This window comes from Carassius auratus, chromosome 2, assembly GCF_003368295.1.
Source record: "Carassius auratus strain Wakin chromosome 2, ASM336829v1, whole genome shotgun sequence".
Taxonomy (NCBI): domain Eukaryota; kingdom Metazoa; phylum Chordata; class Actinopteri; order Cypriniformes; family Cyprinidae; genus Carassius; species Carassius auratus.
In genome coordinates, this window is record NC_039244.1 from 22,485,103 (window position 1) to 22,509,026 (window position 23,924).

At 36.6% G+C, this 23,924-nt stretch overlaps 1 protein-coding gene across 2 annotated transcripts; it reads right to left on the minus strand.

Moving 5' to 3' along the window:
• Positions 1 to 1,044: 1,044 nt before the first annotated feature.
• Positions 1,045 to 23,195, minus strand: LOC113120893 (rho GTPase-activating protein 12-like). Of its 2 annotated transcripts, XM_026291024.1 has the most exons (18): positions 23,008 to 23,195; positions 18,945 to 19,636; positions 8,383 to 8,640; positions 7,896 to 8,015; positions 6,806 to 6,928; positions 6,153 to 6,236; positions 5,613 to 5,678; positions 4,858 to 4,919; positions 4,673 to 4,754; positions 4,470 to 4,568; positions 4,141 to 4,239; positions 3,946 to 4,048; positions 3,604 to 3,720; positions 3,416 to 3,514; positions 2,547 to 2,624; positions 2,286 to 2,420; positions 2,096 to 2,201; positions 1,045 to 1,901 (listed from the first exon to the last, which is right to left on the minus strand). In XM_026291024.1, exons 2-18 carry the CDS (start codon positions 19,560 to 19,562, stop codon positions 1,727 to 1,729), a joined length of 2,424 nt encoding a protein of 807 aa, XP_026146809.1. In that variant the 5' UTR covers positions 19,563 to 19,636; positions 23,008 to 23,195; the 3' UTR covers positions 1,045 to 1,726. The 2 variants fall into 2 exon arrangements, with proteins under 2 accessions (XP_026146809.1, XP_026146816.1); XM_026291031.1 differs by lacking the exon at positions 6,153 to 6,236.
• Positions 23,196 to 23,924: the final 729 nt, after the last annotated feature.

Below are 23,924 nucleotides of genomic sequence, written 5' to 3' on the forward strand. Positions count from 1 at the left end.
TGCCCCATAAAATAAAATGAAATGAAGCACCAGGTCATTTCTAAATTGCTTATTTATTATCAAACAAATGTACTGAAAGTGTGCTAATATTTTATAATTTCTACACAACAGTGGGTGTCCAGGAAGATGTTTAGCATTTCATTTAAAGCTTAAAAAACTAAAGCTTTTAATACTTAAACCTTAGCAGACAGAGTACATGTTCAGCACTGTTAAGTGACGGCATCCAGTTAATGAGGTTTTGGATTTAAAAATTCAAAACACTAGATTAGGACAAGTTCTTCAAAGACTTGCAAATGTAATATTTATTTATTTATTTATTTTTCGTTTGAAAAAGAAAATGTATCCATATGAATGGAGAGAAAATATTTAGCAATTTCCACTTAAGAGTGAAATAAGAGAGCGTTAGAAAAATAAATCGGTGAACAAAAAAAAAAATTCTTCATGGGCTCAGTGTGCATAATCATCTATAAAAATATAAACCGTCACACTGTATTGACAGCATTAAAGGAATGTTCCAGGTCCAATCATTTAGATGAGGCCCTGAAAAAACTAAGCAAACTGCATTTACAGTAAAAACTATTAAGTCTGAACATTTTTTCATAAAAGGCATAAGAGTAGCTGTTGTATATACCAGTATTTATATTATATGTGAGAACTTTAAAGGCAACACATGAAAAAACTAAACCTGTGTTATAGTGATGTTTGCTGCCCCTTGGTGGAGGGGAGTAACAACACTCAATAAAGTGACCGATTTGCCTTGTCAGTTTTATTTTGATCAAGACAAAGCTCTGCTACATACAGCAGAACATTTAATGAATTACATTCAACAGCCATTTTCCAAATAACAATATCGGAATTAATTCTCAATATATTTTAATAAACCTGTCTATTTAATACAATTGTGGTGTCTTAACCTCCTCCATGTGCTTTTAACTCATCACACAAATACACACACAGTATGTCAATCAGACATCTTTAGAAAGAGCAATCAAGTTCTACCCACTCAGAATTTCTTCTCTCTCTCTGATACAAGATCTTCACATGTTTTTTTTTGTCTACAGCATACTGTACTCGTATATTAAATAGGCTGTGAGAGTTTTGTTTGTACATCTTTTGATGTCGGATCAATAATCAGGAAATTATTGATCCAAATTACTGACTCCAGTGTTTCCCAGCAGGGATCACTTCCGGCAGGTCAGAACAGAATGCAATCCATTCCCGTGAAAATGAGTTTTTAGTATAGAATTACATCCATGTCTATCATATCAGTCAATCAGTTGAGGTGTTGTTCCAAACCGTATTACAGTATTACCCCAGAAAGACGTGATGCAAAATGTAGTACTTATAGTGAACGGAAATCTAAAATGAAGCATCAGATTTCTCCCATACGCATCACGGTTTTCAGCTGTACAGAAAACGTTCATATTTCAAGTTTGCGTTGCTCCAACAGAATCCTAAATTAACAGTCCAATGGATTTAGGTATGTAAAATGATAAGACATCCAGTCAAAAAAAAAAAAAAATTAAGTCCAAAAAGATATGAGAGAGGATTTGACTGTTTATCTTGAAGCCAGAGTGGTTTTTTTTTTTTTTTTGCTTTTTAATGCGGGTGTTCCTCTCATGTAAACATATCAAAACAGTGTTCAGACTGGCAGTCAATGGGCTGTTCGGTCTTCAGCAGTAACTGTCCCGTCTGGGTTTGGTCAAAGTGTTCCTGTGTGTGTGACCTACCAGCCAAATATCGTCTCATATTCTATAAGAACGAGCTCAACGATCTGATTCTGGTAGACCATGTGCACAGCCATATTTGCCGTCTCTACCTCTGGACGTAAGAGCGTTGGTCCGAACACAATGGCTACACTGTGTGTGGTCATCCTATTCTCATCGACATGCTGGATCACTCTACAGAGAGAAAGACTGCTTGTAAACACACAAGGGCAGTTAACATGACATACACCTCCTTTAAAACTATTTCAGCATTTTTCTAAAACAACAACCTAATCATTTCCATTGTTTATGTGCCTTCTAGAGTAAAAAAACAACAACTTTTAAATTTTCAATGATCATTTGTTGTCTCGTTCTCCTTTTATACTCACTTTTTCAGGTGTTTGAAGAGCGCCTGTATGGTGTCGTGATTTGGCCGTGGCAGTTGCTTCATCAGATCCTTAACCATTTGAACCTTCTGCTTATAATCTGTCATTTCTACACAGAAACACACAAAACATGTTACATGTGTGCGAAACATCTCCCTCTAGACACCAGGTTCAAATACTGATCTCCACTCACTGATAGCAGTGATGAAGTTGTTGAAGAAAGCGTAGGGGAACAGCGGTTCTGGGAGCTCACGGAAAAACATCTTCAGAGCTCCAGTGGTCACGTGAATGTCCTCCCATTTACTGTCCCCTAAATCCACTTTCTCATCTGTATTCATGTAGATCCAAATCATGCAGACACAAATCATGTTTTTTTGTTGTTGTTTTTTAATACACATCAATAATTATCTGTTACATATAAATCAGTATGACTTTAAAAGGTGGCAGGGCGTACCGTGATTAACAGCAAATCTCAGTTTTTGTATAATGGCCAAATTTCCACTGACTCTGTACAAACCATCCACTCCTAACCCTGAATAAGGACAGAAAGAGAAAGAAATGACACAAATTACAAAACAATGGAATGCATGTTAGAATGCATGTCACAGCAGAGTATCAACTCAATATTGTGATATTAAGCAGTGTCATTTTACTATCATTGATACTCTGTTATAGATTTTGTTCATATTTCAAAATGTATTTTATTTTTATATTTACGGTTTACTTTAAAGGTTTAGTAATTTTGTTGTAATTTTTAGTAATTATATATATATATATATATATAACTTTTTTTATTTCTCTATATAGTTTTAATTCATGTTTTAGTTTTAGTTATTTTATTACTTTTAAGTTAAACTAAACAAAACAGAAAAGTTGCCTTGGTAACAGCTGATTTGTTAGATATTTTATTTCGATTAATGATTTTTTTAAGTAACAAAAATATTAATTGTTTTAGTTTTAGTTGGGTATGATAACTCCTTTTTAATATAATTATTAAGAGAATTGAAAATATTTAAAAAATTTAAAATAATGCATATTATTATTATTATTGACTGCACCTTTTCCATTTTGTGGCGTGTTGTTTGAAACTAATAATAACTCGGCATAATGTGTGAAAATACAGATCAGCAACTACAACAACCATGTACACAGGAATATTAAGATGGAATTTGTTGTGCACGTAACCTATGATAGTCAATGACAAGTGTTGAAAATAGCAATTCAAGTTTGATTTCACATTAACATTAAAAGCAGGGGTGAGAGTAAATTTAGGATTTAGATTTAGTCAATATTCAGCTGCACATGGGCTGAACAGAAGAGTACCGTTCTTCTCCACTTGCTCAATGCACAACGAAACAAAGTGAGGGATGGTGGAATTCTCTCTCTGACAAAGACTGCTCAAACTGGAGCCAAACACCTGATCTACAGAGAGAGAGAAACAATCAATATATAAAACGGTCTTTGAATTTTACCAATGACTCTAATGTCCACCCAGTTCTGTGTATAGGTACCTTTGATGTAGCCCTTGTCTTTGACGGACTGTAAAGTGGGTCTGCCTTTGAGGAACTTAATCAGCTTGGTCTTCCTCTTCTGCTCTGCATTATCCATGCTTACGCATTTCTTAATATCTAAAGCATCATGGGAATAGAAGTCTAGGTAAGGAATGGTACACAACTCCAGGTACCCTGAGCTGAATTTGTGAGTGGGCTGTATCATAGATAAATCACCCACTGCTGACTGCGTTTTCCTTTTTTTAATCTTTTTAGAGTACTGTGTTAGCTTAGCAATACACTAGACAGCTGCCTAGGTTTTGAAACAGGTCTACACAATCATTAACATTAACGCACACACACCTCTGCCCTTCTTGGAGTTTCTTTGCTCTTTTTCTTTGTCATGTTTCTCAGTGTCAGGAGATTCTGGCATGTCTTCTTCAATGGCCTCATCAGACTCCCATGCCTGCAACATGAAACACACATCAAGGTCAATAATATAATTCAGAATAATTAAAGTGCAAAGAAAAGTAAAGGCATATAGAAGATTGATCTTACATATGTTTGTATGGCTTCAGTCAAAGCCTTGTGCCACTCACTGATGAGACCGTCGTTATCTGACTGCAAGAGGAGCTCCATGCCCTGCCTGGTCTTCAGCTGGACACATGAAGGCAACAAATCAAACAGCACTATTTTCACACAATTAGCAACGTTCAGACATCAAGCTTTTCACCACTGCTTCAGCTGAGCTCTGTGCAAAAATGACAGGATAATCCAGTGCAAGACCTTAATAACAGTTCAACATAGCTCTTTTAACCAAATCAAACATAGAAAGTCAATTATATAAATAACACCTGCTGTTTACCAGTTTCCAACCAGCTTTTTACCTCTAGAACATGTTTCTTGCTCGATTTGTCTTTAGATGCATAGTCCACTGAACCTCCTTTGAGATCCACACTGAACTCCAGTTTCTGCTCTCTTCCAAACTGTTGAGAAAGCAACACATTAACACACACACACCAGACATATAAAACTGAGAACATCATGTGGGCTACTGATGATTTTCTCTCAGCACTGAACTGTCACTCACCCAACCAGTCCCGCCCCCTTGACCCTTATTAAATAGTAGTGAAGAACCCTGCAAAACTGTCCAATAGGAGATCCAGTTCTTCCTGTGGGCGTGACAAAAGGCAAACAAACAATTACAATATCAGCATGGCACAGTCATACACGTGTTTGCTCTGCCAAATGAATGAGAGTATTATTTTTACTTACCGGACCTTTTTTCCGTGTTCAGTGATTTTAGTCATGTTTAAATTGCCACATTTCTCTGATGACTAGAATAGAGAAAAAGATGTGAGAAGAAAGGACAAAACTAAACAAGCTAATATAAAAAGAGTCAGAGTGATGAACAGCATGCAGTCACAGATTTAACCCAGAACAAGAGTGAGAAGAAACCTAAACATTAAGAGAGAAATTACACAAGAACAGTGATGATTTAGGCCTGTTTGCAGTATGTTGTACTGAACTTTGTCACAGTCAGTTCTTTAGTATTTATTATAGAAGCAGCTCAACAGACAAAAGCAGTAAATCATGCTTATAAAACGGACCGTTCTAAAATCTGACTGGGCGAGCTGCATTTAAAGCACAATGGAATGCACATGCACACACACTATCAATGCACCAAACTGACATTATTATTAACATCATTGCTAATGTATGCAAGCACTTATTAAACATCACAGTCTTGCCATATTGCTGTGGCTTTCCAAAGGCATTGATCCGTGAGAGGTTGTGCAGTGATTTAAGCATCCATAACCATTAATGCACTCCACTTCACATTGAGCCTATACAACATCCTTAAACACTTAATGCCAGAGTCATCATGGCTCATTGATTTATTATAAACTCACATCGCAATCACACAGAAGAGTCAGAGGTCAGCATTAAGAGAGGGGTAAAGATAGGGCAACAAAGACAAACTTAAAGGAGGACAAGGACAAGAAGAGAGGGATGATGCTGATACTAACAGAGTTTGGGTGTTTTGGAGAGGAGGGACAGGAGGAGTCAGAGTCAGGTGAGCTTGTTTTGGTGTCCTGCACAAGAAAACAACAAACCACATGATTCAAACTTGTTTACAATTTCATAAACACCTGTAATAATCAGCAAACTCATCCACAGTTGTCAATAGTCATCAGATATTGCACCTATTAATTCAGATCTGATTAATCACACAGGTGTAAAGCATTCTCAAATCAATAAAGAGTACATTCAAAAATATAAATTCTGTCATCAGCTCAACTTTATATCACTCAAAACCATCCACTGAAATAAGAAAAAAATCTCCTAAAGATTAAGATAAGTGTGTTCACATGTTGACAGTTGAAATTTTAATGTTGAATGATTCCTTTAAAGGATGATTTATTCACATGCAATTTGTCATGCAGTTTTCTTTGTGTGTGCGGAAATCACTGTATATACTAAAATGAGTTGCAGTGGGTGAAAGTCTGCATGCATAATCTCAGACGAGGTGATTGGTTGTTGGGATATAGGGGTCGGGCAACACTGACTTGTGGCCTATAAGGATAAAAACGGAAGGTGCTTTTGCGATGCGGGGGTAAGGCTCGCCGGTCCTTGATGGATTTCTGTTTAAACTTCAGTCAAACAGAAAGCACATGTAAACATCATCACCCAAATCAGGATGGTTGTCATTCACATCATTAAAAACCAAAAATGTGTTCACTTCAACCAGACCAGCATCTGACAGTGCTTGTAAATATAATCACCCCTAAGCAGTTTCATGTTGACACAATCAATACCTTATAAATTATTTGAATTATAGTGTATATAATCAACCTTTGAATGTATTTAAATTATTACATTAATTTAGAAACTCGTTTATTTCATACTGATGTTGCCAGCAGAACTTGTGGTAGAAGTTAGAAGCTTGTAGTAGAACTTGTAGTATTTGAAGTAGCAATTAGATATTACCAGCTATCACCATAAATACTTAAAATGAAATAAATCTTCATAAGAAACTTAAAAATAAGAGTTTAACCACTAAATAAAAATAAATAAAACAATGTTCTTGATTGTTTGTTTCATTAAGGTTGCATTTGTATTGAATTTGGGTAATTTTATTACACATGTCGTCAGTGTCTCCTGTGCAATAGTATGATGCCCCTTTTTCTCTCTCTTAGTTTGTATGTATATGCATGTGTACCTTGTCATTGGACTCATGTAAATATACGCTGTGTCTCGGCCTCAAAGGAATGAAATCAGGCAGTCTCCGGTCAAGACTACATGTTTTGTGAGCATCTCCTGGTAGCAGAGGTAAGTGGTTAGACTAAAATAGGTGGAACAAAAAGAGGCAAGATTATTTGGACTGATAATGAGGTATGTCAGAGAATCAAATTTAAATATTCTCAAAACTTGTACATGCACACACAGACACACTTTCAATAGAGCACTGCACAGGGCATTGAAACCGGGATTAGTAAGTCTTAATAAGCCAAATTGAAAGGGATTTCCGGGACTTCCTGACTAGATATTTTCAATGTTGTTAAGCATTGGAATCTGTTGCTAGCATCACCTGTGATTTGAGACCAATTTTAGGAAGTTCCCACAGCTATCTGTGCTGTAGTAATACAGCTGGTACAGTAATACAACCACTACTTAAATATAAAAAACACTAACAGGCACTAATTGGTTAGTTGCCTGAAAAACTGGTCGACTAATAAGTCTCAAGAAAGCCCTGTAAGCCAGGTTTCGGGTTCATCTAACCTTATTTGGACGCTCTTTTAACACACGAGCGTATCTAAAGCCACCCTTCCACTATGTCCAACTTTCTAGTACGCGGGGACACAGCATCACAGTATGGTAAGGGGCATAACATTTCCATCACAAGCTTGAGAAATTCGGCCAATCACAACGCACTGGATAGCTGGCCAATCAGAGCACACCTCGCTTTTCAGAACGATGAGCTTTGTAAAAATTGACGCATTTCAGAAAGGCAGGACATAGAGGAGAAACAATAATGTAGTGTGTGGAAAACAATGTGATTTTTTAACCTTAAACCAAAAAAGCACAATGCATTACACTAAATACACAATATAATGTTCTTTTTGGCAGGATCATATCACCCCTTTAATCATACAAATGAGGAAAAACAAGCGTGGCCATTTGGAAAAGAAAGAAAAAAGAGCCAGCTGTAGATGAAAAAAGTTAGTAGTTTCTCCATTTTTAAGCTTAGTAAGACAAAAATTGTCAACCATGCAGTAACACACTTTGTCTTTGTAGAACAGTGTTTGAACCTTCTCATTAGTATAGTCAGTCACATAGAGAATGAGTCCATGCTCATCCATTTCCTCAGACCAGCCTCTAGGGGGCGACACATACTGGCTGCTCAGACAGTTTCCATCTGACGACAGAAACTTCACCCAGCCAATCACACAAGAGCAAGATGAGTAGAAAGAATACAGAGAGAAATAGAAACAAAGTAAAAAAAAAAAAAAAAGTGAAAAGAGATGAGAAATAAATCACCAGTCGGTCACAATTAACCCTTAACCTAACAGAGAAAATCAATTACCCAGAATGCTTTTCATGCATATAAATATTCAGCTTAGGTTGAGAAAGAGTTTAGCTACACAATCATGCTTTTTCCAAGACCATAATGGACATTTTGTCTCCTATGAAGTTGTTCTTCCCCTTTGTGTGCCACATTTAATGTAATAATACATGCGTGTGTGTTTGTGCGTGCATGCATCACTGTCTGTTGTGTGGAGTCTAATCTGAGTGTACCTCCATGTCATTCATGTCTTGTTTTGCCTCTTTCCTGGTGAGGCTGTCCCGTGCCCGTGGGGGTTTCCAGGTCCTCTCCTGCGTGCTGCGGTTGTAGTAGAATTGTCTGCCATTCTGGTCTTTGTGAGTCTCCCAGTCGCCATTGGTGTGGAGTGGAGAGGAGGATGGCAGTGGAGGGATGGAGGACTGAGAGATCTTCAGCTCCTGCAGGTTTGCGTAGACAGGAGAGTCAGGCTTGCCCTGCCCTGAACTTAAAGTCTGCATTAGAAGAGGGTGATAACCATTGTTAGAATTGGTTGATGTCTGGGAGAACAAATAATCAAACTGTAATCTGGCAAAAGTTGTAGATAAATAAAAAAAAACATGCATGTGGTATGTTAATGTTTATTTCACAATCAAAGAGTAAATTTTAAACAGATCTGACAGTATAGGCTATTTTACTTATTTAATACAATGCAACAAGGGTTTTTAAAGGATTTTTTTTTTTTTTACTAGATCTGGAATTCAGAAAACTAGTTTCAGAAAGTCTTTAGGGTTTAATTGGAGTGCAGAGCAACACTGTTGGACAATATTTTTTTAATTATAAATTAAAATTATATTAGGGTGTAAAATGTCTGCATCTGGATTATTACACAACTGCCCTCTAGTAATGACATAACAGAGAACTGAAGATGGATAAATTCAACTTATTCTACTGCTTACAGGTTCAATTGAACTACTCGATTCTCATGAAAATACAAGCTTAAACTTGTTTTTCAAATATAGTTGACATAAAGGGAGAACTGTATAGAAAGCTACATGTCATTCTTGTGCAAATCATACTTACTGTAAAGTACAACCCTAAAATGTATTACATGATATCACGTGCACACTGATTTTTCTCTGTCAAAGTTCCTGTTATCCAACCTGTTAAAGTTTCAGTTTTTCCAGATTTTTTACATATTTTCTAATTTGAACAAAAACCGAAAATGTGGGTTTTATGGCATTTGTGCACCCAAACTTTCGATGCATCCCTAATTCTCACAGAAACTGATTAGAATAGTATTTTCTTCTTGAGGGACATTAGGAGACTAGAACAATAGAGAGAGTCACAGACAGAGAGACAAACAGTGGGGATAGATTAGAGAGAGGGAGAGAGAGAGAGAGAGAGAGAAACTGTCATTCATACCTGAAACTTGTTTATAGCTGAACCTGCACAACCACATTCCAGACCCTTACAACACACACCTGAACTCAGACTTACTTAACCACCAGCCCTCTTGACACCATACAGCAAAAAGCACTGAATAAAATGAGAAACCTCTACTCCAACAAAATACTGAAAACAGAGAGAGAACAACTGTGTCCAACCAGTGAACTCTACGGCTTGTCATTCAATCAAAACTGTTACACAACAGCCCCATGGGTAATTTAATTTTGACTAAGCACATTAGAGTAAGTTTGTGTGAGAGAGAAAGCTCTCTTGATATTTTTGCAAAGACACTAAAGGTTTTTATCAAATTATAATTCAAGTGAAGTGAACCAGCCCAGTCCTAGCTTCCAAAGCCAAAGAATCCCAGCATGCATCACTGCACTCTCTGAAAAAAAGTATGCTGTGCATGATGAACCCGGATGGCATTTAACAGTTTAAGCCACAGAGGATAATGACACCAGATTAGAGATTCGGCTAAAGCGCACAAACACAAGCTAATGCTGTGGTGTGATCAAACTCTGACTTTTAAGGTCAACGAGAGCAGAAGAAACATGGAGAACCTACACTCAATATCCCAAAAATCAGAATGTGATCAACGATAATGTACTAACTTCATATACAAGACCTCATCTTCAACTGTTCTAAAATTAATGTTAGTCTGTGTGTTAAAGAGAAAGAGTCTTGTGTAGCAACCCTCTATATTCCGAGCAAATCACTTGCATATGCAACTAAACTTTCACCCTGGGTGACTAAATTAAGTCTAATATTAGCCATTTGCAAAATAAATTCTTAAGAGTTTACTCCCCAGTGCGGATGCAGCGATTAACCAGTTTCACGATTAACCGTGTTTTAAATGATAAAGGATCCACTACACCGAGTGTTTTTGTTGCATGGAACGAAACGGTTGCAACAAAAAAACAAAAACAAAGTTACACTAGCGGTGCACCAGCTTAAAATGCTGTGCTTATCAGAGACACAGAGGCTTCACACACTAGATTAACTATGAGGATCCAATCCACGATTCTTCATTTCCACCAGAGAAATGACTGAAGTCGACAGTGTGGGAATGACATTTAAATACTGACGTGAAAACGGCTGCTAGAGAGTGAATACACAGCTTTAAAATATTTTTATGTCAAGGCAAGATTGACGCAAAGCTCATTGCTGCTGAATATAATGTAGCAATTAGCGTTTGTGTGCACAGTGCAAATTCACAAACCAAAATAATAGACATGATTTTCTCGGGGCCACATGTAAAATCATATTGTTAATTTCAATAATAGTTCAGCTTATTCCCCTCAATATTAATAGTTTCCCCTTTGGGATAAATAAAGTTAATAGTCTTATTAATACTTTATTAACATTGTTATATTATGTTATTTATTTATTTTTACAAATGTTTCCAGTTCCCTGCCTCAGGCCCAAAAAAAAAAAAAAATGTAAAGAATGTACAAACTGAAACCACTAAATACTTTTGTGGTCTATTTTCATCAGTTATTTTCAAAAGGGAAATACTGACATGGATGTTTACAGAGCAGAGGTCACCTTTTAAATTCCAATTGGAGAGATGGACTTTTGTTTGTTTTCTTTATTATTATTTTGTTCTGTATTATTGGTTACTGTGTTATTTATGTTTCAAACGGCAGCAATAAATAACACTTTAATATCTAAAGAGTTTCCATGTACATTAGACTTTATAAATTAATACTTTTGTGAAATGAATAAATGCTGTGATTATTTCTCAGACAATAATCGTACCAACAAAATCTATAATCATTGCATCCCTACCTGCCAGAGTGTGAGTTAGATACTAAGTTAAGCACAGATATATGTTAAGTTAAGCACAGATATATGTTAAGTTAAGCACAGATATATGTTCACTATCCACACACTCTGACTGAGCGCTTCAAAGATTCACTCTCCATCATGCGATCTGTGCTTTTTTAAATGAATCTCTTATGAATTCACAGTGATGGTACATGAGGAGCCTCCAGGCAAAAAAAAAATCATCCAACTAGTTTCCACAATGGAAACTCAGCAATAAAGCATTTTACATACACTGAATAACGATCAGTAGACAAAAACATATGCATAACAATGACAACAACAGAAACCCATACAAAAACAAGCAATATATAAAAACAAATGATCACAAACACAAAGAAAAGCATATCAAAAGGGAGCCAAATTGTTGTTTAGAAATGGTTCACCCAAAAGTAAAACTGAGTGTGAGTAAATTTTCAGCAAATTTTGTAATTTTTGGGTGAACTATTCCTTTAATTAACAAGCCTGCTCTTGATAGTTCAAACACTATTACATTGGAAAGAATAATAAAAAAAACAGCTTGATGTTGAGAGACATGCAGATACAGCCAGCAGGTGGCGCAATGATTTACCTGTATGAGTGTAGTTCCTCAAGACTGAGAGCAGGGGACTATGCCCTCAGATGACACATTAAACATGCCACCTCTCATGCCAATCAATGGGCCTTACATTACTTTAAACATTTGATCATGCTTTCCTAAATTTGTCCATCACTGATTGCATATGGAAAAGCAAAGAAACCACATGTATTCTCTTTGTAGTACTTTATGGTTCCATCCATTTTTACATATTCATACTGCAAACTCTGGTATAATATAATTTCTTAGATTTAGTAGCTTTAAGTGAACATTCTATGGTTTATTTATGATCTGAGCCACAAAAAAATAGGATACAGCAGTAAATTGTGTGGTGTATGAAAAATTGTGGCAATAGAAAGACATCCACACAGCACAAACATGTACCTTTATGCGTATGTGAGTGTGTGCAAGTAAGAAGATTGCTGGAATGAGGAAGAGTATGTGAAGTTGCAGCATGTCAGGACAGAATCCGCGAAAAGCAGAAGAGACTAGAGTTACATCTGTTTCTTCTTCTCATTACCTCTTACTACTTCTTGTAGCCCCAGTTTCTTTCCCTACCACTATATAAAGAGATATTCCCTCGGTTACTTTTTATAACCTTTTTAACTCCCTCTCTTAACCCTATTCTAATTCTTACAAATATATGTACATTATTTACTGCAAAAGCATTTGAAGAAAAAACAGAACTTAATATTCATATTGACCAACATATCAACTGACAGGAAGGGTTTAAGGCGTGACTTTAATAAATCCTTCTCTTTTCACCACACACCTTCCATTCTTTAAACTCCACATTGTCATCATTCATTGTCATCACATTGTCATCTTCCACTCCACATCTGTTTCAGACATGAGACTTCACACCTCAAATCAGCAGAAGACTGTGTGCCAACATGCCCTAAGGACACAGACATGTGTGTATCTGTGCCACTCTCTAACAGGCACACACCAAAAACACAAAAGAATGAGTGTGAGAGTAAAGAAAATAATAACACCCTTAAAATACAGTAATCCAAAGTCTAAATCACACTGAAATATCTACAGCTAGTCCAGCATCATAGTGAAGAGCATCTGTGGGTAGCTGTGGCCTATTGGTTAGAGACTTGGACTAGTTACCCGAAGGTTGCTAGTTCGAGTCTCGGTGCTGGCAGGAGTTGTAGGTGAGAGGGAGTGAATGAACCACGCTCTCTTCCACCCTCAATACCCATGGCTGAAGTGCCCTTGAACAAGGCACTGAACCCCCAGTTGCTCCCCGGGCGCTGGATCTATAGCTGCCCATTGCTCCGGGTGTGTGTTCATGGTGTGTTCACTTCTCACTGCTGTGCGTGTGCACTTGGATGGGTTAAATGCAGAGCACCAGTTACAAGTATGGGTTACCATCCTTTGCAAATGTCAGGACTTTCACTTTCATCCCAGCATGCATAAGCAGGATAAGATATAATCTGGTCATCTAATAATGTCTTGAGTTGCTTCTCTCATTCTGTCACATAAGAGTGATCTCTGGGTAACAAATACAAAGTTTTCTCATATATAAATAAACCATCTGTGATCATTTCTAGACCACATAGACACATGCATCATGACTGAACCTTAATCCATTCAGTCACAACTGACCAGCTCTAGAAAGCCCCTTGCCTTATGAAGAGTGCGTGTGTCCTACTGCAAGAGCGATTTTAAAGCATAAGGAGCTTTTGGCTCACAATAGCTCTCATGATACCTTAATGTGATGACATTTTAAAATGTAATGATATTTCATAATATTACTGCTAAAATTTTAAGTATTTTAAAGATCTGTCAGAGTGATAAAAACCTGTGCACCCTGACTCCTTTAAACTAAATAAAGCCAGCCAATCAAACTTTGAGAACCCTCTTGCCATCTTTTTCTGCTATATATATCAGCTGAGATCAAATCAGTAGCTGAGACTGCAAAAATCCTTTTTTAAAGATGATACAACACCAGTTATCTGAAACTCATCATGTAAAGTGAAGTGAAGTGAAGTGAAGTGACATTCAGCCAAGTATGGTGACCTATACTCAGAATTTGTGCTCTGCATTTAACCCATCCGAAATGCACACACACAGAGCAGTGAACACACAAACACACACTGTGAACACACACCCGGAGCAGTGGGCAGCCATTTATGCTGCGGCGCCCGGGGAGCAGTTGGGGGTTCGATGCCTTGCTCAAGGGCACCTAAGTCGTGGTATTGAAGGTGGAGAGAGAGCTGTTCATGCATTACCCCCACCCACAATTCCGTCCGGCCCGAGACTAGAACTCACAACCCTTCAATTGGGAGTCCGACCCTCTAACCCTTAGGCCACGACTTCCCCTAAAAATCAAGCACTCATCTGTGTCAAGGTTTCTTTACACAAAATAAACCCTGTGCAGGGATAAACAAAGCCTAAGGCAAGTTAAACTAGTGTTGCTTTCGTCATCGAAAATTATGACTAAATATCGTTGTCAATGAACCTTTATCACGTGACGAAAACGAGATGCAACGTAATTGCTGGTCATGTGACAATGACTATAATTAAATGTGTAATGCAATATTGTTGACAAATAAAAACGAGACTAAATGTGGTTTACAAAATAAAAACTATGCTAAAATGTCTCTTATGACGTTATTTTGTCTCGTTTAGTCCCGTTATTATTATTTTGCAGTATTTATGTTTCCTGTGTCTCACTTCAAGGGCTGCATCAGGTCGCACTACGCAGACACAGGTAAGGTCACTTCCTCAAGACCCAGTCACGGCATTATTTAGAAGAAGACGACAAACAAAGTTAAGTCTAATAACAAATATATAATAACATAACCTTGTTTGAAATGGTCTGGCTAAAATACATTTTTGGTTTCGTCTATACTGCTAGGTACTTATACTATATTGACTGGGTTAAACAGAATTTCATTACTAATAAGAGACTAAAATACCATTTTCATTGACTAAAACTAGACTAAATGTCATCGGTTTTAAAATGCTCAGACTTTTAGTTGACATTAAACTTAACTGGACTAGAAGAGTATGAATCTGACTAAAACTAGTAAAAACTACAAATGACAGCTTCAGACAAAGACTAGACTAAAACTAAAATTAAAACAGGTCGCCAAAAACAATACTAGGTTAAACTTGAGGTCACAGCACCCTTCTAAAAGAAGAATAGGAATCAGCATTATAATGTTGTCTATTTGTACACTTATGTCGAGGGGGCAATTACATTAAAACAAGCTTCCACAACCAGCACAATGAGGCTAAATAAATATGTTGCAGCAGTTATAATGATCCATGTTTACAGTGAAGTGTACTAGCAGTAGCTACTGTACAGTATTAGCATAATAATATTATCTTAGCTACCGAACAATAGGCCCATGGAACAGAAGAACACTGAGATTCGGTTGACAGAGCAAACAGATTAAAATAGCTCATGCAGTTTATCTGCTTCAAGGCAGAGGAATCAGAGATCAGATTGTATTTTACAGTCACTATCATTACAGTGATGTAAAAGGCAAAAACAGACAAGTGTCAAAGCTTGGTAATGCTGTGTGTTTTAGTTTCTATGTGTGGAGATGCGGAGTGCATGCTTTCTTAAATTGTGATTATTCCTGATACTGTGTGCATTTGTTTCTCAGGACAGCTGTCCACTGAACTGTAATGTAGCAGAGCTTATGTAATATGGCAATGAACATCACGCACATGCACATCAGCATTTCACAGGAACTCAAGACAATAATACAAGCACCTTATGTTCTGGCTCTGTTTTTTTCTGTGGAAGCAACTGCTGTTTGTGTGTGTGCATGTGTATACTGTGACCTGTGTGAACGTTTATGTTGCACATGCAACCTCAACTGCATTTGCATGGCTAGGTAGAAGAGAGTCCATCATAAACATAAGTTGTACATGTGCCAATAATTAAAGAGATAGTTCACCCAAAAATAACAATCTTTCATCAGTGGAAAAAAAGATTTTGAAGAAGCATATTTCAACACTGGACTCACACAAAAATATTTTTTACATTTCTTCCTCATAAGAAATAAAGTCATACAGGTTCAGAAACATGTGAGGTTGAGTACAATAACAGAACAGTGATATTTGGGTAAAACTATCCCTTTAAATTTGTGCATAAGGCAAAAAAGAAAGAAATGAGAAAAAAGAGATATAGCATTTATAGTTGTGTTAAATGCAGAAAAATTGTGTGCATGTGCAAGTCTATTCGCAGACTGCCATGTATGGTGTAAACGGAAGTGTGTGTCTCTCTCTTACCGGTTCCTCTGGGTACATGGTGTCTCTGCAGTGTTGCTCAGTGCAGAATATCCTATGACGGGAGACGTAACAGAAAGCGACTCTAAACTGGGCTGGATGCAGGATGCTAGAGCCAGTGCAGAGAGCTAACACACACAAACACACACACACACACACACACACACACAGCTACACTCTCCTTACCCCATCCCATTTTACACCGTCACATCATGCGTAAATCCCGACCCAAACTCTCTCCCTCTGTTCTCCAAGAGATGAAGCAAATCTTCATATGAATGTAAAGACAATCTCTCTGTTCACATGCACAGATGTTGTAAGGCTCTACAGACTGAGAGTTTTCATCTCTTTCTCCCATCAAACTTTCTCTCAGGAGATCGAGATGTTCTAGTATGTCCTTCATGTTCCTGCAGGTGACCTTTGGTCATGCACATTAACAGACACATTTGCACAAACAGAACATGCCTTACTCAGAGTCTTTACAATAGCATACTCAAGACTACTGAAATGATGATGCCAAGATCCTTATTTTGGTTTGAGGATTTCTGATGTTTAAAGGAAGTAAAAAAAAACATTTGACAAAAAAACATGAAATTTGTAAATTGGTAGAGAGATTTTGCTATACCATTTATACCACAGAAGATATATATTTAAGGTAATGTTTAAAAATGTTTTTCAAACAAATCTCTTATGCTTACTAAGGCATTCAAAACAAAGCATTGACGCCATCCTACACATGCCATGATGAGACAACAGCAAGTATTTGCAGTTTAGCAGAAATGCTGTGATGACACTGCAGAAGAAAAAGACAGAAAAACAGTGGGAGGAGATGATGAAAATAAGAGCTTGAGGGAAAGGAGGGAGTGTGACTATGAGAGTCAGGAACATGACTTAAAAAATGATGAGTAACTATGGCGAAACAAGAGTTCAAGGTGGTGTAAGGAATGTATTTAAGAATGAACATGTCTAGGTGTTTGAGTGTATCAAGAAGATGGTTAAGAGTGTCAAATGTTTTAAATCTTGTCAATTAGACTCTAAATCTAAATCTAAAATGTTAAAAAGGGCTTAAAATAGCAGAATGTCCAAATAGACTTCTGGAAAGAGGAAAACCTTCTAAAAAAAAAAAAAATTAAAAAGAGAGTTTTTATGATTTCTTAAGGCAAAATACACTCTCTTCATCAAGTTTATTGTTCATTCAGTACTATAAGTAGGGGTGCTCCAATCAGGATTTTTGGGGCCGATCACCGATCTCCAATCACAGACAGCGGTTTCTGGCGATCCGATGACTGAAACCGATCTTTTTAAAGCCTTCTTTTTACCATGTAGAATTATATATAGTGATGATTCAATCAAGATTTAATCAGGGCCTGAATTTTATTTTTGAAAATTAATTATTTTTGAAGGTGGCTCTTTTGAGAGGATTTTTATTTTATAAATATTTTATTCAATAATATTTATTTTTTAGGATTTTTTTTTTATTTGAAGGGTGGAGGGGGCCATTTTTACAGAAATATATATTTATCTTATCTAAATATACATCATGCACTGTATTTTTGTTCTTACAATCGTGTAATTGTTGCACAATAGCTTACACACAGCGCAAGCCTGATTTTGTAGTCCTGACACCGTATGTAGTCCATCTGTGGTACAGAAGCAGCACGGACTGTGGTTTCACACAGGAGTCTGCTCCTGATCCATTGCTATTTATCCATTATTTTATCGTTACTTAAACTTAATGGTTTTTCAACATTGCGATTCTTTTTTTACACAGTAATACAATCTTTCATCAATTATTCAGTGCTTTTTAAATGTATTTTTCGATTCATATATTAAGTTGCTAAAGCAAAAAATTTTAACTACTTTTCTCACATGATCACAAACATTCTAAATTAAAACTTACCATTGACAAAAACTGTCAGCTCTAATGCCTTTTCTTTTGCATTTAAATCTTTATTATTAAGCAATCCTGTGATCATAAATAACTTTAATGAACTTTAAAATTATTGCCTTGTTTATCTAAAAGTGCTCTTTTCCTTTAAACGTAGCCAAAAAACCATAGCCTATGTGTTGGCTGTGAAAAACAGTAGACTTTATTTATGTGCATTTCAGGGATCGACATTTAGCTTTGACGTGATTTACTTGGGGGTAAAAAGGGTGTTTCTTTTCATTTTTTCTGCCTAAAATTGATTGCTGTTATACTTTTTGACTTTATGAAGGACAATATTTTCTTAACTTGATTAAATGTACACGTTGCCATTTACGTCGAATTCTTAAATTTGATCAATATATTAAGTTAGAATAATAAGATACTATATGGTTGTTACTATTCAACTGAAATCAGTATCAACAAACTCCATCTTTCCACTGCAGAGGAAACACTGTAGCTGCATCAAAAGTGCCGTTTCGTAGTGTAAATACTAGTGGTGCTTTTAAAGATGAGGGACTCTGAGGGAATATTTGGGTTTCAATCAAAATGCCAAACTTGCAGTTTCTCCTCAACAGGTAAGCTAAATGTTTGCTACACATTTGCTCTTTACTTTCAAGCCCCAGATAAAATGGTAAGATATTGTGAGGCACGGAAGGACATGATGAGCGTAAGGAGCATTTGCAAATGTTGTTTGAGAATAAGCTTTACTTTTGAAATTCTGCTACGTGATACTAGCACAGAAACTGATAACTTCACCTTTAATAAGTGGGTATACAAGTGGTTCTCACCTGTAGGTTATCAGTTGAACCACTGCTGAGATCATCCCCGGATTCTGAATCATTTCGGTTTTTATCCGAGCTGACTCCCTCTCCGGCAAACTCTTCATGAATTGCACCTTTTTCCGGTCCTTGACTGCTCTTCTCCAAATCTTTATCTTTCTCCCAATCTACATTGCGACTTGGGGACTTGGCTCTGGAACGAGGAAGTGAGCCAGGTAAAGTGTTCATTTGTGCTGCCGTCGGGCTGCCTGGGCTGCCTCTGTCATCATTGGGCGGCAGTAAAGCATTGCCGGAGGGAGAGGGACACAGGCTCTTTTTGTTCTCATCTGGTCGCTGGATCTCCAAGCCAGATGGTCGAATGGGCCCGGTCCCCCCTCGGCCTGCTCCACTGAGTGGTTTAGGAGGAGGCATGAGAGCCCGTCGCACCTCCCGCACATACTGTGCTGGAACATAGAAGGCCTTACTGGCCTCATCCTTACGCACTTGCCACCAGTCTTCATTAGTCTTCTTCACAAGCAGGTAACTTTCTCCCTGTTTAATGTAGATCACACGCTCTTTGGATCTGTAATCATAGTCGTGCTCCACCTCTATGTATATCTGACCCGGAGCCACTGTACGGTCTGCCATCGCTGTCAGAGGTCAAAGGTCAACAGCAGGAGTAGAGGAGCATGGTGAGGTGTGTTGGGTTGATTTGAAATCAGCTGAAGGAGAAAGAGAGAGACAGAAGACAGTGACTTCTGTATCAGTGTGTGAAGTCAAGGAAGTGTTATGGAAAATTACTGAAGATTTAGAAATAAATGCTTGACAAAACAATTCCCTTTTAAGATAAATAATTTAACTTAAATTAAATTTATGCAGTTGGTTTTTCATCTTCCTGGAATGTGATGTCATTAAAAACTGGCTAAATGTCATAATAATGAAAAAGATTAACAGAATGGAAAGCAAAATAGAAAAATATATATATTAATACCAGTTAGAATTACAAAGAAATTGTTCAAATCATTTAGATTAAAATGAGAAAAGCATTTAGGATTCACGGCACAACATTCAAATTTTGGACAATAATACAGAAAAGCTAATAATCAAATGATGTAAACAAGCAGACAAACAAGTTCAATATTTCGGACAATATATTAAAGATATACGTCTCTTTCACATAAACAACTACTCTCATGACTGTCTGAATGGCCACTTTTCTATATAAACCTGCAAATTTAGTCTCCATTTCTCATCTTCTCATCTAATAACATTTTAACACAGAAAACAATTCAATTGAGTAAAACCAGTGTCAAAATAAAAGTAGCCCATTTTTACATAAAGGCATTGTGCTAGAAATATTACCATTATTTAGTAGAATGTATATGATACTGCTACTCCTGTTGAAAAAAATTAATAAAACTTTATTTTTTAAAGAAATAATTCACACAATATTTCTTCCATGTTTAATTTTAATAGCAAATCCTCTTTATTTATCCAAAAAAATAAATGTTTAAATTTTATTTATTGAAAGACAAATTAAATTTGGGTGAAACTTGTTTACTGTTTTTCATAATTATATTACTTGTAGAAACACTTTAAACATAATTGTAAATAAGTATAAAGAATGGCATTAGTTTTATTTTCAATGTTAAAAAGTGTTTTTAACATTTCTTTAGAATATTTTTGTGTTTTACTTTGGTACCGAAATTGGTACAGAGAACCGTGGATTTTAACTGGTATTGGTACCGAATACTGAAATTTTGGTAGCGTGACAACACGGTATTATGTGTAACAAATTAAAAAATGAAGCAAAAAAACTCCTTCCTGTGAGTTCAAAAGATTTATCACTATGGAGAAACCAGGATTTTGAAAGAAAGAGGAATTTGCTTCAGAGTATATAAACATCAGCACAAAGCAAACATCCACACTCAGGTGTCTTTGACTTGAGCAACTCATCCTGATTGAGACACAGTTAATTATGAGGTCACATAAATTATTCAAAGCAGATTAAGAGGCCTCTTCCGTTATTGTCTACAGGTGACACCTTTAATACACACACCATACACATTCAGCTATGATAATCATGACAATATTACACAAAACCAAACATATCTGTCTAAATCATTATTCATATCTCCAGGGCCGAAAGTTTTTAATGTAGGCACTTAAACTTTTAGCTTAAGTAAGTACTTGGGATGTTACAGTATGAAAATTTATTTTCACGATTATAGTGATCAAAATTATCACAGTATTGTTAAAATGTGCTGGAGATGTTAAAAAAGTACCAACACATTCATCCAAAATGTGAAAATCAACAAACACCAAATAAAATTACTTTGGAAGTGACTAAAACTGGAATTTATCGACTGGCCGCTTGAGGCTGGCTGCAAAAGGAAGTCAATTCCATTGACTCCCAATGTTAAAATGCCCAACTTTACAGCAGAAAAAAAATTGTTTACAGCCTGGTGCAAAAAATTATTTTGGTCTATATAGCTACTTTTACCCTTCATGACAACTGTGAGGGGGGTGAATTTTTTTAGAACTCATCCGTTTAAATTATATTAAGCCTTAAAGTTCTGCATAACACTATATCCATGTTTTTATACAGTCTATGGTCTTCACACACGGACAAGTGTGACATCATATTCCTCTGTAAATAAATACAATAAATTCACATCTTGCACACTTCAATGCACTTTGAATGGAACATATACAGTACAATCACTTCGAACTGGAATCATGGTGGAATATCCTGCGAACTATAATAGTGACATCTGATTTTATGTCTAGAAAAAAAAGACAAAAGTCTTTTAATCCTGCTGAAGTTTCTGTGGATGTCTAATGAGTGCAGGTGTCTTTCCATCCTCATAACTAAAAGCGAGCATCAAAAGAACTCACTGATACACCATGCCAGCATTCTGCCTAACCAGAGAAAAGAAAAAGGTTCCTACAACTTTTGACCAATGAACTTTCATGACTTTTTCCAAGACTTTCTAGTAATTCATGATTACTGTACAAGTTTTTCTATACATAATTTTATAAGGAAACACGATTCTCAAACACAGATAGACAAATCTTTTTTACACTTTTGTTCATTTTCACATGACTTTCCAAGTTTCCCATGTCCTTGGGAAACCTGGAGAAAGATCAAGGCTTTCTTTCATGTTTTTTGGGCTAGAATGCCAACAATGTTTCATTCAAAAGTAATTTTTATTTGTCATGGGAAAACTTTTAATGAATGAAAAGAATCTCAGTAAGCAGTAAGCCAGTGTTTCAGTTAATCAAATAAATTATGCACAATAAGTTTAACCAGAAAATGTAAGAGCAAAGCATGTGTCAGGCACTCCACCCACACAGAGAAAGCTCATCATCTCTCCAACACAATCACTCGCACAGCCTGCAGACTGCCCTCCTGTCAAACATGGACAGATGAAAGCGCTGTCATACCGTTCTTAATCCAGGCTGCCAACTCTTTAAGGCCGTTTAAATTAAGTGTCAAACAGGACAGATAATTTACTCTTTTACAATTTGCCACTGACAATTATAATTTCCCCATAAATATGATAAAACATTAGTAAGTTCCTTGTTATTTTACCTCCGTGTACGACATATTTCTGTATCGTTATACACATTTCAAACAATGACACATCAAAGTCACAAAATAGATAGCTTTCCCAATCAAACTGACAAAATAAAATAATAATTTTAAAAAGTATTTTAAAAAATGGTAAAACAGAATGAGGCTAACGTTAAAGGGAAGCTCCTATATCTGAGGTGAAATTTCTTCCCTCAGGTAACGTTAACGTAACGTTAAATTAACGATGAGGGTAACACTTTAAAACTCTCCTGTGTGACAGGTTAACCTCTCAAATTAAACTTCAAAATTTAATTTCTCAGGATATTCAGTGTTAAATTCTGTAGCCTATACATAGTTTTCTCCGCTGGAAAAAGTTGAGTAACTTTTTAGACCTGAGGAAACAGGTTCGCTCTCATTCCTACCTGCTAATCAGCTAACACGTTCACAAAATCCGTAAAACCCTATTAAACACCCATAATTGTTTCTATTTTACAGGTTATCGAGAGATGAACGTACCTCAATGAGTACTCCAGGTGTTTCGTTGGCTACGGCGAAAGAAACCTAATGTATTTCACGTTCATTGGTCTTGCAGGGCAGCTGAGCGTCGAAGTTCCTTGTTCCCGATCCGCGGCGCGAGCGAACGCCTCCCGCAGGTTCGCGCCCACTTTCCCAAAGCGCACTCCCTCGCGCTCCTGACGGGCCGGTGCTTGTCTGCTTGTGTGAACTTCACTTGGACTCTGAGGGTCGTATGACGGTAAACTGGCGCCACCGTGAGGCTACTAAATGGAAAACATCACAAATTAAATTAGGAATTTAAACTGTGCTCTGAAAAATTATTTTACTGATTTGCATTGCATTAGATGCCAAATTATCAAAACAAGTGGCGTCTATTGAAAGAAAGGAAAAAAAAAGTACGGATACATTTTCGGGGGCTTCGGGGTGAAAAAACTAAAGGTTTTAAATTATTAAACAATAAATATATAGTTCAAAATTAAGACAGGAGGTATTTGGACACTGTCTGGCTGTCAGATGTTGGTGGAACATACAGGGGAAATTACATTGTAAATACATTAAATAAATAAATAAATCACGGTCATTCAGAACATGATCTGGATCAGAATTGTCAGACAGAAAACAATGCAATAAAACAATACAAAAATCCATGTATTTGGTTTTTGTAAGTAATTTTAAGCATGTAGTAATATTTTTGTAATTTATTGTTAAACCTTTCATAAAACATGAAAATGTTCATGTCAGAAAGTGCAAAGAATCTGAAGGACCACCACAATAATTGAGCTTCTTCTTCACAGACTCCTCAAAACAATCTGAAAGAGCAAAGGTTACTCATAAATTTCTTCCAGTTTGGACTTTATTCCATCCAGCACACCTTCACTGTCATAAAATACTAAACTAATTTCTCCTGCTCAGTCTGA